The 16,277-nt window shown below is 66.7% G+C and overlaps 1 protein-coding gene across 3 annotated transcripts in view; it reads left to right on the top strand.

Moving 5' to 3' along the window:
• Positions 1–16,277, top strand: part of PRDM16 (PR/SET domain 16) — a gene marked incomplete at both ends in the record, with an annotated part of 284,479 nt that overhangs the window by 232,554 nt on the left and 35,648 nt on the right. For all 3 annotated transcript variants that reach the window (XM_081087367.1, XM_081087368.1, XM_081087366.1), the window contains one exon: positions 8,419–8,553. In XM_081087367.1, the coding sequence (XP_080943493.1) occupies positions 8,419–8,553 (135 nt within the window). The remainder of the gene's footprint in view (positions 1–8,418; positions 8,554–16,277) is intronic.

The raw sequence follows: 16,277 nt of genomic DNA, 5'->3' as shown, positions 1-16,277 counted from the left end.
GGAAGAGGAGGAAGCCAAAGGTGTCTGGGGAGGTTGGGGGACTCTGTGTCTCATCTATGATTCAGTTTAACAATCCACTTATCCATCCATCCATCCATCCATCCACCCATCCATCCATCTACCCACCCACCCATCCATCCATCCACCCATCCATCCATCTACCCATGCATTCATCCATCTGTCCACCCATCCATCCATTTACCCATCCATCCACCCATCCACCCATCCATCCATCTACCCATGCATTCAACTATCCATCCATCCACCCATCCATCCATCCATTCATCCATCCACCCATCTGTCCATCCATCTATCCATCTACCCATTTCTCTATCATCCATCTATCACTTATCCATCCATTTGTCTTTTATAAAATATATTTTTATTGATTTCAGAGAAGAAGAGAGAGATAGAAACATCAATGATGAGAGAGGCCTCCTGTACGTCCCCTACTGGGGATCAAGCCTACAACCCGGGCATGAGCCCTGACCAGGAATCGAACTGTGACCTCCAGTTCATAGGTCGATGCTCAGGCACTGAGCCATGCCAGCCAGGCCATTCGTTTGTCTTTCCATCTATCTCTCCATCCATCCATCCACCCACCCATCCATCCATCCACCCATCCATCCATTTATCACGCATCCATCCATCTCTCCATCTGTCTGTCCATCCCATCCATCCTCCAATCCACCCATCCATCCACCCACTCCTGGAGACAGTCAGTGAGCCCTGACTGAACCCCAGTCCTACCGAGGCTCGGGGGAGCTTTAGTCACCCCTGGCCGCCACGGTCAAGGTGAGGAGAGGCAGAAAGGGCAGGACCAACCAGGGTGCTTAGTGCTGGTCCTCACAGAGATGAAAGCAGTGAGACAGGCATCCAGTGCCGTGTCCAGCCAGCCGGCCCCTTTCTTGCTGAGCCACACCGGGCCGGTTCCCTAACCCCTCTGTGCCTGTTTCCTCATCTGCGAACGTGGCCGCTAGGGACTTGATGGTACAGCTCCTGGTGGCCAGCGGCCGGGGCAGCGGTCTGCGGGGTGGTGGCGGGGGACGCCTGCAGAGGGAGGGAGAGGGGGCACCGAGCTCCCTGTTCTCTGAGACGTGCATGTGGGAGGAAGTCACTCCCGGGCGCCGTCCGCATTGTCGTCCATGGTGACGGGGGTGCTGAGGGGGTCGGAGGGTGACGGGACTCGGGGTCTCCGAGCAGCTCCTCTCGGGTTACCGGCTGGACGGCACACGGTCCAGCTGGGGGAGGAGGCCTGGGTCCTTGGGGGCATTTCGGCCTGGCATTCCGTGCCCATACCGGGGCCTTTGTCCAGCAAAGAGAGAGTGTAGACAGGTGCCCAGGCCCGCGGCCGGCTTTCAGGTTGGAGGCCCCTCCCCCGGTTTGCAGCAGCTCAGCCGCGGTGCAAACTGCTCAGCACCTGCTGGCAGGTGCCCGCTCACAGCTCTGCCGTTCGTCACCAGCGATGTGGCCGTGTGACACCTTGCGGGGGCCTCACCTCCACTCGGGGTCGCTTCCTGTGGGCAGAGCCGGGCTCCCTTGGCCCCGGGCGAAGGTGCTGCCTCAGCCCTCGGTTTTGTTGTTTGGCTGGTTTCCATCTTTTTCATGAGCAACAGCAACCAGAGCAGCTGGGAGCGTCTCACCCGCGAACGCCAGCTGGGCCTGCGGTGGCCTGTGACCTCCCCGCTCGGAGCTCCTGCTCCCGCTCCCCTCGCAGCAGCGCGGGGCTGAGTGAGCGCCTGGCTGAGCTTAACCACATCAGGCCCGGGAGCAGGGGCCGGCCTGCGGGGACGGGAGCAGGAGTGGGAGCTGCGAGCTGGGGGGCAGTTTACAAGCCAGGCCAGGGTTTGGGGGGGCTTCCCTGCACCGGCCTTTACCTGCCCAAACTGGCCCAGATGGTGGCACGTCGGTGGCTTTTCACGACTGCCCCCCCCCCGACCTCCAGGTCCAGCCAACAGCGCAGGACCAGAGGGGCTGTCCTCCCGCCGCCCCCCCCCCCCCAGGAGCAGCAGCCCCATGAGGCTGGGCTGGGCTGAGCCCCCAAGAGACGGGCTTGTGCATATGGGCCCCGGTTGGTGCCTGGTTGCGGGGGTGCCAGAGCATTACCTGGGTCACCTGAGGCCAGGCCCCTGCAGGACCCACCCTGGCAAGTAGCTGTCTGGGCACCAGCCTCTCCGGGGGCAGGGGCAGGGGCCCTGGGCTGTGGGTGTGTGAGTTCTTGTCGAGTTCAAGTCCAGCCCCAAATCCATGCTTTGACCCTGTCATCCAGCGGCGCTGAGGTCCGTCCTGGGCCTCTGAGAGGTGCGTGGGAGCCCTGCAGTGACCGCCTTCTCTCTGGGGCGTGGGCCTGTTCCGAGGGGCCTGTTCCGAGGGGCAGGTTCCGGGGGGCATGTTCCAAGGGGCAGGTTCCAAGGGGCTGGTTCCGAGGGGCACCTGGGGGGCAGAGAGGAAGCTCACGAGAACCCTCGCCTGCTCCTGCCGCTGGTCTGTCCCTCTGGGGCCCCGGGCCACCCACGGAACATTCCCGACCGACCAGGAGCCGCACTTGTACCCCCGGGGGAGCCAGGAAGGGCTGCCTCTGCCCAGCGGCCTGATGCGCAGGTGCAGCCGGGGGTGGGGGGGGCAGCAGGCACCTGTGGCCACCAGCCCGGGACCCTGCAGGCTCTCAGCGCCCGGCTGGTGTGGGCATGGGCTCTGCCAAGGCCGGTCGGCCTGTCCCTCGGCCACGGCCCCCGCACAGCCCTCAACAGCGAGGAGGCTTTCTGGTTCCACAGGAGCGATGGCGGCAGGACCAGCCCCCCAGCCCACCCCGTGTTGTTAGGCTGAGAATCTGGCATTTCGGGCACATATGGTACAGACAGCCCAGCCTCCCCTCGGCGTGCCCTGGCCGCTGGCCGCCCGGCCGTCCCTGATGCTCCCGTGACGGCACTCACCGTGTGTGGGGCTCCTCGCCCACAGGGGTCCCCAGCTCCCACTCCTGCGCCGTCACCTGCTCCCTGCTGGCCGCCCCAGGGCCGGTGTCTGAGCAGGTCCATGTTCATTCATTCATTCATTCATTCACTGCCCTGCCCACGGGGGAGCTGGTCTGCACCACGGTGCCCGTCTCTTCCTACGGCTCCGCCTGCAGCGCGCGGCCCCCGAGACAAACTGCAGGCTTGCATGGTGACGAGACCTGTGCTTGGGGGAGGCCCAGCCCCCCAACACCTCACTCAGACCATTGATTGTGGGGACCCGGTTCTGCAGCCGGTGAGGGGCAGCCGCCGAGCCCCAGGTTCCTGAAGCCCCTCTTCCTTTCTCGTGCGCCGATGACATCATCGGGGGTCTGATTCCCAGGCCCGGGGACCCCATCAGCTCGAAGCTCTGCGGTGCCGCTGCCTCCCTCTGGGTTTCTGCCGAGTTGGCAGCCGCTGCCGGCTGGGTGGCCCCGCGCCTGCGGCCCCTGGGCCAGGGAGGCGAGAGGGAGGGAGGAGGATAAGGGGCAGGTGGGCGGGGAGGAGGCAGGGAAGGCGTCCGAGCCGAGAGGCAGCGGCGGTGCTGGGCTGAGCCTGGGATCCGGGCTCCTGGGGACGCCCAGGCCATGCACCCCGGCAGCGCCGCAGCCCCCGCGTGTCAGGGTATTTGGGGGAACTGGTCTCTGAGCCCCAGGAGGCTCCGTGGCCCCGGCTGCCTGAGTATTGGGGGACAGAGACCTTCCCTCGGGGGTTCGCGTCGCCTTTTACCTGAACAGTTTGCTGTCCGTAAGGCGCCGGCCCCCCGGGACAGCAGAGGCGTTTCGGGGTCTGGCGTCATCAGCGCAGGAGCGGGCCCCCCAGCTGCGGACTTGGGGCCTCGGCCTTCGGCAGCGGCAGCATTCCCTGCCGGGCGCCTGCAGCCTCCTCGCGGGCTGGGCTCTGGGGTCCCTGAAACCAACGGACCCTGGTCCTTATGCCCGGGGCACGCACCCCTGGCCTGGAGCTGGTCCCTGGGCATGAGGGGCCCCACGCGCCCCAGGAAGCACGGCTCTCCACCCCTCTCTCCTCATGAGCTCGGGGAGGGCTGCCTCCACCTGGCTGCCCTCCCTGTCCCAGAAGCCGCCCCCTTGCTCCCCGCCCCGTCCCCCCGCCTCCCTCCCACACGGAGCAGGTGGGCCCAGGCCCTGACCTGCCGCCTGGACGCCCGTCTGCCCCGCGACCCCTCCCACCAGCCGCCTTTGGGGGCAGCGCCGGGTGGTCTCATCCCCGAGCTGAGCTGAGCCGCAATGAGCTAGTGAGAGTCGGAGGGGATGGGATCTCTGAGCTGGTCCTGGGCCTGCCCGCACGATGGAGGGGCTTCCGGAGCGCCCTCCGCCCCCTCCCGGCAGAATGGAGCTCACAGAGGCCGTGAATTGCCGCGGGGTATGCACGTGCGCGCCCACCACACACACCGGGCTCTGGGGCTGGGCTGGGGCTGGAAACAGCCTACTGGTCCTTAAAGAAGGGGCAGGGGCAGGAGGAGGCCCGCCCTGGTGCCCACCGGTTGGGGGGTGGGCGCTGTGCCAGGGGAGCCGTGTTACGGCAGCAGGGCCTGGGCCCCGAGGGCAGCCTGGGGCACTGTCCTGCTCGCTCAGACCCGTTAGGCCAGCGAGGACGGCAGCCTGGCACCCCACCTGCACGCTCGCCCCCGAAGGGCCTCGGTAGGCCGTGCCCATGAGCAGGAGAGAGCCACCCGGCAGAGCCCACACATTAGAAGCGCAGGAAACCTCGAACGATGTGCAAACCACTGGAAGGTTCTCCATCCCTTGCTTCCCAGGCGGCATTTCTGATGGGGGGCGGGGGGGAGGTGCACCAGCTGGGGAGCTGGCAGGGACGAGGACAGGGGGTCTGCGAGGCTGAGTGGGCGCAGCGGACATCAGGGCAGCTTCCTCTGGGGGCGCTGGGACTCCCGGGGCCGGCCCCACAGCCCGAGCCAGGATTCGGACCCGGATCAGGCGGGGGTGGGGGCGCGGGTGCTGCATGCGGGGAGGGACTGGAGGACGGGGCGGCTCTGCCTGGCGCCTCTCAGAAGCAGTTTCATCTCTTTAGAGGGAAAGGGTTAGCCAAGTCCTGCTCTGTCGCCCCGGAAGCCAGCCAGGCGCCCTGGGAGGAGGGGCCGCCTCTGACCTTTTGGGGCCCCCAGGAAGTGAGTGCCACCCAGTGGCCAGGCGCCGGGTCAGGGCGGGGACAGGGTTTCTGGATTAAGGAGGAGGGACATGCCCCAGAGTGACCAGGAGAGGTTGGCTGCTGGCCAGAGAGGGGGGCACACTGGGCGCCAGGTGGGGGAGGCGCCAGGAGACTGTGGCCCCCGAGCCCAGGCCCTGCACCCCGAGAGGGGCAGGGACAGACTGAAGGCCCCGCACAGCGTCCCGAGGGGCGAGCGGCCAGCCATGTCCTGTTCAGACACCTGTGCATGAGCCGGGACGTGCGCCCAGCACCCCGAGGGCCAGGAGCGCCTGGGTCAGGGACAAAGGCCTGCAGGGCGTCTCCTGGAAAAGAGGGGCTGGTTCTACAAGGGCGGAGGGCGGAAGTTTCTGGAAGGCGGGGCCTGTTCTTCCAGGTTGCATCAGGGTCAACGGTAGACCTGGCTGTTGGGTACAGGCGGCGGGGTCCCTGTGCCCGCGGGTATGACTGGCTCATACACGTTAGGAAGGCGTCGGTGTGGGCGTGGGGTCAGGTGGGTGAGCCCAGAACCTTCCAGCCATCCCTGCCCTCGGCCTCTGGGGCTGTACCTCACCTCCCACCAGAACAAGCCCTCTGAGGACCTAGAGGGTCAAGTGGGCTCTCGGGGTGACAGAGGGCAGGGGGACAGCAGAGGAGCCCTGGTCCCACTCGGGGCCCTGTCACCGCAGCAGATGGAGGCGCCTGGGGAGCAAGTCTGCAGGGCCCAGCGCAGCGTCCGGTCCCAGGGCACCTGCCCAGGGGCTGCCTGTGATGCCGCATCCTGGCACAGGGCTGGCGCAGGCCCGGCCCCACCGGGATGTGCAGAGGGAGACGGAGAGCGGACCCTGGAAGGTGGGGAAGGTGGTTGGTGGAGGCGGCGGGGCGGCGGGCCGCCTGGGGCCCATCCCGCAGGCAGTGGGTCAGTCTTTTCCCAAAGCAGAGTGGGTGCCCCACAGCCACACACACGTATACACATGCACACACGTGCACACATGTGCACACACATGCACACATGAGCACTCACACGTGCATGCTGGATGGAGAGGAGCTTTAAGCATGTAGAACAGTAGTTCATTCGTTGTTCGTTGGTTAGTTACATGGCTCTCACTCCAGTACTGACAGGCACCAGGTCCTGGGGGTCAGGGTGAGGGGCCACCTGAGCCAGCTGGACCCCAGAGCTGGCAGGCCCGGCTCTGAGCCACCGATGGGGCTGGGGGGCGGGTGACAGAGAGACACAGAGAGAGAGAAGGGGACACGCACAGAGGGAGACAGAGACGCCGTCCCTGCCAGCCGCGTGCACCCCCTGCGGGGTGGGGGCCGCAGGGAACCCCAGCCCACCCCCCGCCTGCCCCTCTTCTTCCTGTAACAGGGGAAGGCGGGGGAGGGGCGGCCTCGCTCCGGGAGGTGCCACCACCGCAGGCTTCGTGTGGGGTCTTTTCGGCGGGTTTCCTGCAGTTGGGGTGGGAGGTGGGAGGAGGGGCCCTTCCCATGGGCCTGTGCTCCCCCCACAGCCGCCCACAGGGGCCTCACCTGGCACCGCAGGCCACGCCCCCTTTCCCTGGTCTTTCAGGGACTGGGCTGCCATGGTGAGGACTGGAAGCTGGGACGGAGACAGGAGCCCCGCTGCCACACTGCCCACCCTCCCTGTGCCCATCTATGCCCGCCATCCATGTGCCCACCCTCCATGTGCCCACCTGCACCCACCTGTGTCCGCCCTCCCTGTGCCCACCTGTTCCCGCCTACCATCTCGTGTCTCCACCCTGCCCAGACCCTCTGGTTTCTCTCCTCTTTTTCAGAATTAGGCCCATTTACTTAAAGTCCCTCCAAAATGGAGAGTTCTCCGAGCAGAGGCCCCGGCTCACACCACTTCCCAGCTCAGCCCACGGAGCTGTCAGCAGCGCTGGGCCCCTGCATGTCGCTCAGACACTTGTCATTCAGAGGAGGGGCCGCCACAGGCTCCCCAAGGGCCATGGGTGTGGACGCACAGACAGACTAGAGGCAGGCGCTGTGTCCCCCACAGCAAAGCAGCTGCCCCATCCCTTGGGGGGCCCTTAGCCAGGCGGGAAGTGTCTAGGACACTTGGGGGGCCCTTGGCCATGTGGGAAGTGTCTAGTACACTTGGGGAGCCCTTGGCCATTAGGAAGTGTCTGGGACACTTGGGGGGCTCCTGGCCATGTGGGAAGTGTCTGGGACACTTGGGGGGCCCTTGGCCATGTGGGAAGTGTCTGGGACACTTGGGGGGCCCTTGGCCGTTAGGAAGTGTCTGGGACACTTGGGGGGCCCTTGGCCATTAGGAAGTGTCTGGGACACTTGGGGGGCCCTTGGCCGTTAGGAAGTGTCTGGGACACTTGGGGGCCACAGGAATGTTTACGAAGCACCGATGCTCCGGCCTCAGGGCAGCTCCTCCCTCCCGGCTGCTCTCCCTTCATAACGCGCTCAGCAGATCCGCGGGGCGTAGAGGCCATGGGACCCAGAGCCGCCTCTGTCTGCACTGGGCGGTCACCCCCTCCTGCCCCCCGCCCTGGCTTCCCTGGGCCCTTCTGCTCCCATCACCTGCCCAGCCAGACACCCCTGCCCATCAGGTCTTCAGGGTGAAGGTGGCCTCGGCTCCCCCAATCCCTGTATCCGGCTGGGCTGCCCCGAGGTTGGCCCAGATGCTGCCCCATCCACGGCTCTGGCTGGTCCCCCAGAGGCACTGGACGGAGCAGGTGGGGGTCGGGGGCACCCAGCCTGCAGCTCCCCGCAGGTCCACCAAAGTGAGGCGACCCTCTCTGAGCTGGACAGTCAGGTCTCTGCATGAAGGTGTCGCCGGCCAGAGCCAGTCAGGGAACCGTGGCCAGAGGAGCCGTGGCTGCGGGCGTGAGAGGCTGCGCGGTGGGCGGCCATGGTGTCAGATGAAAATTTCCACGTTTCAGAAGAACATTTAGTCCTTCTGACTTGCAGGGTGAGGTGCACGCGGGTGTGAGTGTGTGCACACCCGGTTCGCATGCGGCCACACACCCAACACCTTTACCTCCGAGAGCGGCCTCGGTTTCACACGTGGGCGCTCTGCTGGGGGCGTCACAGGGCGGGTGGCAGCTTCCACGCCGGCCAGTGAGCTGCTCGGTGAGAGAGAGGCCCCCTCCCTGGCACCGGGGCTGTTGGCAGGCGGCTGTGGGCCGAGGGCTCGCTCACATGCCCGGGTGCTGAGCCTGCCGCTCCGGGCCCGGCCGCGTGTCTCATGGAGGACGCCCCTGACCCGCTCCGTTTCTTCCTTCCCGGGCAGGTCTCCGAAGACCTGGGCGGCGAGAAGTTCTGCGTGGACGCCGGGCAGGCGGGGGCGGGCAGCTGGCTCAAGTACATCCGCGTGGCCTGCTCCTGCGACGACCAGAACCTCACCATGTGTCAGATCAACGAGCAGGTAGGTCGTGGCTCATGCCCAGGAACCCTGACCTCTGACCCTGCGGGGGCCTTGGCACCAAGGCGGGAGGCCTGGGTTGCCGAGGGGAAGGGTCCTCTGACCTCTGATCCCACGGAGGCCTTGGCAATGAGGCGAGAGGCATGGGGTGTCAGGTGAAGGGCCCCCTGACCTCTGACCCTGCCGGAGCCTTGGCAATGAGGCGAGAGGCCTGGGGGGCCAAGGTAAAGGGTCCAGGGACCTCTGCCAGGCCCCGTCCTGCGTGGGGGTTTGACACGGTCGGCGCAGGGTTTCAGGGAGCGCGGCACCACCTCATGGGCTCCACCCGGGCTCTCGGTCAGTGCCTCCCGAGGCTGCCAGGCCTGGGGGCTAAAGAAGCCGGTGCGTGCAGCGGAGCAGCGAGCAGACAGGATGCTGCGGGCCTCGCTCCCGACAGGTGCCCCCGCCCGGGAGGCAGGCGGGAGGCGGGGAGCGGAACTGTCGCTGGAGAATCGGGTCAGCCTGGGCTGTGTGGCCAGGCCCTGGGGAAGGGTCGCCGCTGACCAGCCGAAAGGCTGCCACGGTCCCGCCGCCCTGATACCCGCGGTGGCAGCAGGCCCAGCCTGCAGCGGGGACTCATCCCCTGGGTGTCGGGGCCGCCCTGGGCGGCGGGCATCCCGACCCACGGGCGGACCAGGATGGAAGGTGCCGGGTGGAGTTTCTGCGGACAGGAAGGCAGCGTGGCCCCATGCCGGAAACGGCTTCGATGGCTTTAATCACAAGTTTGCAAGTGGCCAACCTCTTGGCTCTCCGCACCGGAGCCGGCCCCTGGGCCATGTTCCCGCCGTCTTCCCCAAACACGGGGTTCCTGGGAGCCGGAGGCCCAGCCCCTCCCTCCGCGCCGTCTGCTTTTGCCGACGGCATCTTGGGGTCACACAGGAGACCTCACTTGCAAAAGGGATTCCATCGCTTTCAAAAATGTTAGCAGAGACCACATGACACAGGCGCCTTCCCGCATGGCCTGTGCAAGCCGTTCCGTCAGGCTCCGGACTCCCCATGTTAGAGAAAGGGTTTGGGATTAATAAAGGCAGAGCCGCCACCAGGGTGGTCCCCCCTCCCTGGGCTGGGGGCGACTCCCTCACCCCTCAGGGCCCCGGTGGGGCTCACCCGCACCCAGCAGGCCCTGAGCACACCCTGAGGCTCGAGTCCGCCTCTGCGCCCAGGACGTGCACGGCGTTTAGTTAGAACCTGACATTTAGAAAAGAACTTATTCTGGTGGCAAAAAAAAAAAAAAGTTCCCATATAAAGCAAAGAATAATCATAAAAGGGAGAACAAAGCTTGAAAAAAAAAAACTTTCTTTTTTAAAAAAATTTGTATTGATTTCAGAGAGGAAGGGAGAGGGAGAGAGAAACATCACTGATGAGAGAGAATCATGGATCAGCTGCCTCCTGCACGCCCCACACTGGGGATGGAGCCCACAACCCGGGCCTGTGCCCTGACCGGGATCGAACTGTCACCTCCTGGTTCACAGGTCGACGCTCAGCCCTGAGCCCCGCGGGCCAGAAACCCTTTCATTGGAGATGGCGGGGCGTTGGAGCGGAGGCGTTAGATCAGGGCGCACAGGGGGAACGGGCTTCTCGCCTTTGTCTGGGGAGCGTGTCCTTGGCTGTGGCCCTCACGCCCGGGGCAGCAGCCAGGCTGTGCTTCTGAGACAGAGCGAAGGGAAGACGGAGCTTCCGGGTTTCCCGTTTGGGAAACAGTGGCGGGCACGGGGCCCCCGCAGGAAGCAGGAGAGCGGGCATCTGTCTGCGCCAACTTGGAAAAGCCCACAGGTGGCTGACCCTCCGCGTGGCCGCGTCCTTCCCTGGGAACGGCTCGGGGAGCTTGGCTTCCGCTCCACGTCGCGTCTGCAGCGTCTAAAGGGGGTTGCCTGCCTTGCCCGCCTTTCCGTCAGACCCGGGGACTGAGGGCTCCCCCGACCCCCCCCATCCTTCATTCGGCCCCACGCTCATCCCCGCGTGTCTCTGCTCAGAACTGCTGTCCCCCGCGCAGCAACGCGCCTGGCCCTGTAGCTGCACCGGCGGAGTGTCGCCCGCACAGCGCCAGGCTCCTTCGGGCTGTTTCTCCCGGACACGGCCTCGCGGTACCCGCCCTGTTTCGGTGCAGGAGCTCGGGGGCGTGTGGGGGGCGTTGAGGCAAAGGCAGAGGCCGATGGCACCCGAGCTCGTCAGCCCTCCGCCCCGACGGGGAGGGGAGCCCTCTGCCTGCCCTGCACCTCCTCGGCCCACGGAGCTTCCTGGTGTCCCCGGGCGCCCCGGCTCCCTCCACCCACGGGGCCTCTGCTGGCAGCCGGGCTCCTGGGCCCCCACGGGCTCTGGGCAGTGAGTGGCTTTGCAGCTCATGTCCTCGGCACTCGGGGGACCCAGACCCCAACACTGCACGGTGTCCGGGGCCAGGCCTCGTACCCTCTGGAGCCTCCTGGGACCTCTGCCCGCCCCCCACCCCCGGCCCCGGCCCACCCAGCCCCTGCCCCAGGGAGACAGTGAGCCGCACTCGGAAGAACTCCGAGAGCTCCTTCACCCAGCGTCCTCCCTGCCATGGAGTGCCCACACGGAGGTGCCCACACGGAGGTGCCCACACGGAGGCCCCAACCCCTCCCTCCGGGCAGCGCCGGCCTCGGGTCCACCTGAACGGCCGTCTCCTCGGGGCGCTGGGTCCGGTGGCTGTGGGACCAGCCCTGCCTCTGGCGTCTCCTCTTTGCCAGGGACCCTCCGCTCATTCCCCGCGGCTCCGAGAGGCCCCTCAACAGGCAGGGGTGTTGGTGGCGAGGTGGCACGGGGCCACGGCGCTGAGGATGGTGTGGCGTGGTGCCAGGGTCACACACATGTTGGGGTGCAGGGCTCGGGGCAGGGGACCCCCCAGGGCAGGCCGGGCGGCAGGAACACCCACGTCAGCAGCCTGTTCGGGGCCGGGCGAGGGGCTCCGGCGAGCAGGGGTCGGCCTCCCCAAAGTGGAAGCAGACGGGCCGACCTCCTCCTCCCGTCAGACAAAGGCAGCTCCTAGCAGATCGGCCGCCCGATAGCCACGCCGCACGCACGGGCCAGCGCCGGCGCTAATGCGAACCCGCTGCTTCCTGCCGTTGGCACCGGGCGCTGCTCTTTTGCTTTCGTTTCTGTTGCCCAGCGTGGACCCCGCGGTCTGCTGGGGCTGGGATTCTAGCCGCAGGCCCTGGCCCCCGTCCCCGCCCCGCCTGGCGCAGGGACGGCCCCTCTGCCTGGCACTCCCCCCCTGGGTTTGATACAGTAAAAGCTGGAGTGAACTGGTTTTCCGTTTGGAAGCGAGAGGGCAGGGGTTCATTGCCGCGTTTCCTGATCAGTTCACAAAAGACTGAAGACACGCGCCCGTCGTTCCACTCGGAGAGCTGTCCGCTCGCTGCGCCTCCGGAGCAAAGCGACCCTCTGTCCGGCCAAACGGCGGCGAGAAACCCCGCCAGCCACCGGGCGGCCCCGCCGCGGTCTCCACTGGCGCTTAAGGATGAGGAGCGGCTTCCCTGGGTCCCAGAATCCGGAGGGAGAGTTAACCGCAGGCCCACGCTGCCTGCGGCGCGTGCAGCCCAGTTTCCTGGCGGAGCTGCAGGGCCGGCGGCGAAGGCATGCGGCACAATGTAAAGACGAGGCGCACGTGGCCTTCGCCACGCACAGGAGAGCGGCCCCGCGCGTCCCAGGCAGCAGCCTCCTCCCCGGCAGAGGGAGGTGTCTGCACGCCCCTGAGCCTGTGGATGGGCCGAACCCAGAACTGCTGTCCCCTTGCTGGGCCCTGAGGACGCGGCGAGCAGGCCAGGCCAGGCCAGGGGCCCGACACGGGCAGAGCTGCTGTCTAAGCTCACGTGCTCAGCCCCTCAGCCCTGCAGGGCTCCCGTGTCCACGGCGTCCCAGCGCGAGATGGCCTACCTTGGGGACAGCGAATCGTGAAGACGCAGTGACACTCCCAGGGTCCTGGGGCCACGAGGCGGCGCAGGCACCCATGGGCCCCTCAGCGTCCCCGAGAGAGGAAAAAAAAAAAAAGATGCCCAGGCATCGCCTCAGACCCCGTCGTCCCAGGAAGGCCCCCCCGGGAGGCGGCCGGCCGCTGGGTGAGTGTCTCCCAGCAGCTCCCTGGGGGGGGGGGGGCACTCCGACAGCCCTCAGCACCTCTCAGAGGCCTTTGGACTTCAAATCCGGGAGGGAGAGCCGTGGCCGTTTACAGAGAAGCAGCGAAAGCGACTGCAGCTCTGCATCCAGACGCCTCCTTACCGTTTCCAAACTGGTCGAAGGGAGGGGGCAGGGCCGGCCGGTCACCTGCTCACTTTCCTGTTTCTGAGGAAACCGTGTGTTCCCGGCAGGGACGGCGCCGGCTGCTGCCTGTGTCTCGGGCCGGGTCCCGTGCTGGCCGGGTCTGCGTCCCCTAAGTGTAAGAATTCTAAGATCACGCAGAAATAAAACCTGTGGGGCTTAAGTGTTAGCGGGTACTATTCTCCAGCTTCACATGAGAAGACAGTCTTTATCCTTGTGAATTCGTGTGATATTTAAAACAAAAACAAACAACAAAAAACCCTTAAGAAACCGAAAGGAAAAAGTCCCCCAACTGGCCGCCGTGATAAGGGGGGAACACGTCTTGGTCTTAAAGGACGTCGCTGGGGGAAACAGACGTTCATGTGCTACCGGCGGGGACTGAGCGTGGCCGGCGCCGAGCCCAGCTCCTCCGGCAGCTCCTTTCGGTGAGGCCCTGGCCACCGTGTGTCCGCACTCCCAGCGCTGCAGGGGCGCCTCTGGAGGGCGACAGGGAGGCTCCCCGTCAGGGCCAGGCCGAGCAAGTCCCAGCGCCAGCCTGGCTGCCCCTGTCCGGCGAGGTCCTGGCCGGCCTGGCTGCCCCTGTCCGGCGAGGTCCTGTCCAGCCTGGCTGCCCCTGTCCAGCGAGGTCCTGGCCGGCCTGGCTGCCCCTGTCCGGCGAGGTCCTGGCCGGCCTGGCTGCCCCTGTTCGGCGAGGTCCTGGCCGTTGGAGAGCCTGGGCCCCTGAAGCGAGGACTCACTCCGAGCAGCCCGCTTGGCAAGCCCGTGTGGAAAGCCATGTAGGCGGACATTGATCAGCGCCAGTGAACCAGCTGTGGGCACAGCCGGCACCACCCGGATCCGGGACCCGGGAAGGGCCACCCTGCAGCCGCCAGCACCACGGACGGGGCCGGGGAGGGTCTGTTCGGGGAAAGGCGCAGGTCCTTGCACGCCGTCCCTGAAACAAAACATGCCTTTCCTTCCTGTGGCTCCGCTGCCAGAAAAGGGCCGCCTCTCCTCCCGTAGAGACTCCTGGCTCAGCCTGAGCCGGGTGGGCGGCCCCGCCCTGGGTGTGAGGGGCCGAGGGTCAGGCGGCGATAAGCCGACCTCGGATTTTCAAGGGGCTGCTATGGGCCCCGGGGGCAGGGCCGGCTCAGAACAGGGGCTCGACCCCAGAGGTGCCTTTGCCCACCTGGGAGCCACTGAGCCTGGCCTTTGGGCCTTCCTCCCGGGAAGTGGCCGACCCCCGGGAACCAGGAACCAGGTCTTTACCTGCCTCTGGCTGATAAGGCCTGGGTGCCGCTGGGGGAGCGAGGGGAAAACCCCTGGCTTCTGCGCACCCGCCATGCCACGGGGAGGCAGGACCCCCGGGTTTGGAAACGTTTTCAGACCCTCTTCACCTCCCCGCCCCCTCCTCCAGGTGGAGGTGATGGTGCCCCCACACCCACCTGCCCCGCCCACCCAGGCACTGCGATTAGCACTAATAGCGATTAATTCCGTCTGCAGCTCAAAGTCCAGGCGGCCTCAGCTACCGGCCCCGCCGCCTCCCGTCCTGAGCCTGCGCCCCCGCCAGATGCGGGGCGGGCGGGTCCTGTGGGTCCGCAGCCCGGGAGGGGGCAACTGCGTTGCCTGCAAACTGGTCCCAGGGCCCGGGCTGGACCCTCCCTCCCTCCGCAGCTCAGGGGAGGGTCGGTCTCCTGGGAGGCCAGGCAGCCTTGGAAGGCGTCAGAGGAGGGAGTCCTGAGGCCCTGGGATTGGGGCTGTGGGTGCGGAAGGATCCCAAGGGGTCCAGCTGCCCTGGGAGCTGGGAGGGCTGTGGGGGGCGGGACAGGGGAACTTTGAGTGCGGGGCTGGGGGTGTCCCAGGAGGTCCCCGCGGCCCTCCAAGGGGGTCGGAGGAGGAAGTACGGCCGCCCTAGCAGCTGGGGTGTGGGTCCTGGGAGAGGCAGGGGCCCCCCAAGAGGAGGTGCAGTGTTGGGGGAGGGTCCTGGGAGGCCGGCTGGCCCTCCGAGGGGGTCAGAGGAGGGAGGCACCGCGCCCAGCCCCTCCGGCCCCGGCTGTAGCAGGAGCCCAACAGCCCGGCCCTCAGAGGACACGGCCGCCCTGGAGCTGCGCGCACAGACAGCCAGGTCAGAGCGCGGCCTGGAGCGGCGGGGCCCCCGCGGGGCAGGAGGGGGGGGTGCGGGCGGGGCCCCATCGCCCCCTAACGGGGACCTGCGGAAGTCTCCGGTCTGTCTGCAGGGCCTCCTCCAAGCAGGGGCCTCCCCAGCCTGCGTGCGGGCGCTGGTGGCGCGGGGCTCGGGGCGGCCTAAACCTGCGCTCGCTGTGCGCTCTGACGCCGCCACCGCCGCCCCCGGGGGTGAAAGAGGACCGGCCGTGCGTGTTAATAACCCGACGCAGCGCCCCGGGCGGGAAACAACGGCTCGAAGCTGATGATTGAAAAAACGGCTCAGCCACGGTGTAACTTTTTGGATAAAATGACACAAACCCGGGATGTTAATCACGGTGGTTTAAGTACATAAGCTCACGTGGTCGGTGTGAGTCTTCGTTTTAAAATCTTGCCGTTATTCTACGGACGCACCTGAGCACGATTCCAAATGCAGCGACCCGTGAGCCCAGGGAGGGGCTCATCCCCAGGGGACCCTGTCCGGCAGGCTTCTTCGCGGGGTGCAGCCCGCTGCCCGGGGACAGCACCCAGGGGGACACGGGACGCAGTGCGGCTAAGGGCACCTCCTTCTGCGGGTTCCTTGCTGTGGTTGTGGGGTTGGCACTGGCCCTTTGTGAGGGAGAGTCCCCAAGGGTCCCCCAGCTCCCGGAAGCTCAGCCTTCAGATGTCACCAGGGCGGGGGGTGGAGAGGGGACAGCCAGGGGTCAGCTCAGCCTCTGGGACACCTGGCCCGTGGTCAGCGGCCACTGGGAAGCCAGCTGGATACCTGTCCCCAGGCCTGTGCCGGCCTCGGGGGGATCCCAGGAAGTAGCCTCCAGCCTGGTCTCTGGGCAGATGCGGCCCTGGGTCCTTCTCTGCCTCCCAGTCTGTCCCAAGGCCGGACCAAGGCTCCTGGAGCCCCTTGGTTACGGTTCTCCAGGCCGAGGCCCGAATACCCCACGCGGGCAGCGGGCAGCGGGCGGTGGGCTGGCCCGGGAGACACACCCGCTGGCTGATGCTTCCGGATTAAAGGTGCGGGGTCCCTGGCCTCAGCTTCGGAGCCGCTGTTCCTGGGCTCGTCCCAGATGCCCCCTCCATGCTGCCCTTCGAGTTGCCAGAATTTTCCCAGCCGTGGCCGCCGCCTCCGGTGCGGCCGGCCCTCTTCGGGAGGCACGTTGACGAGCTCCGGGCGCGTCCGCCGTGCAGAGCGCTGAGGCTGGGCGTGCCAAGCTGGCCCCCTGAACACAGTGCAGAACCCACCCTGCGCCCCCGCATTCTCCGGGGTGTCCCCCACT

Source organism: Myotis nattereri (assembly GCF_964212035.1).
Source record: "Myotis nattereri genome assembly, chromosome: 3".
Taxonomy (NCBI): Eukaryota; Metazoa; Chordata; class Mammalia; order Chiroptera; family Vespertilionidae; genus Myotis; species Myotis nattereri.
This window is presented reverse-complemented; position numbering and strand designations above follow the sequence as displayed.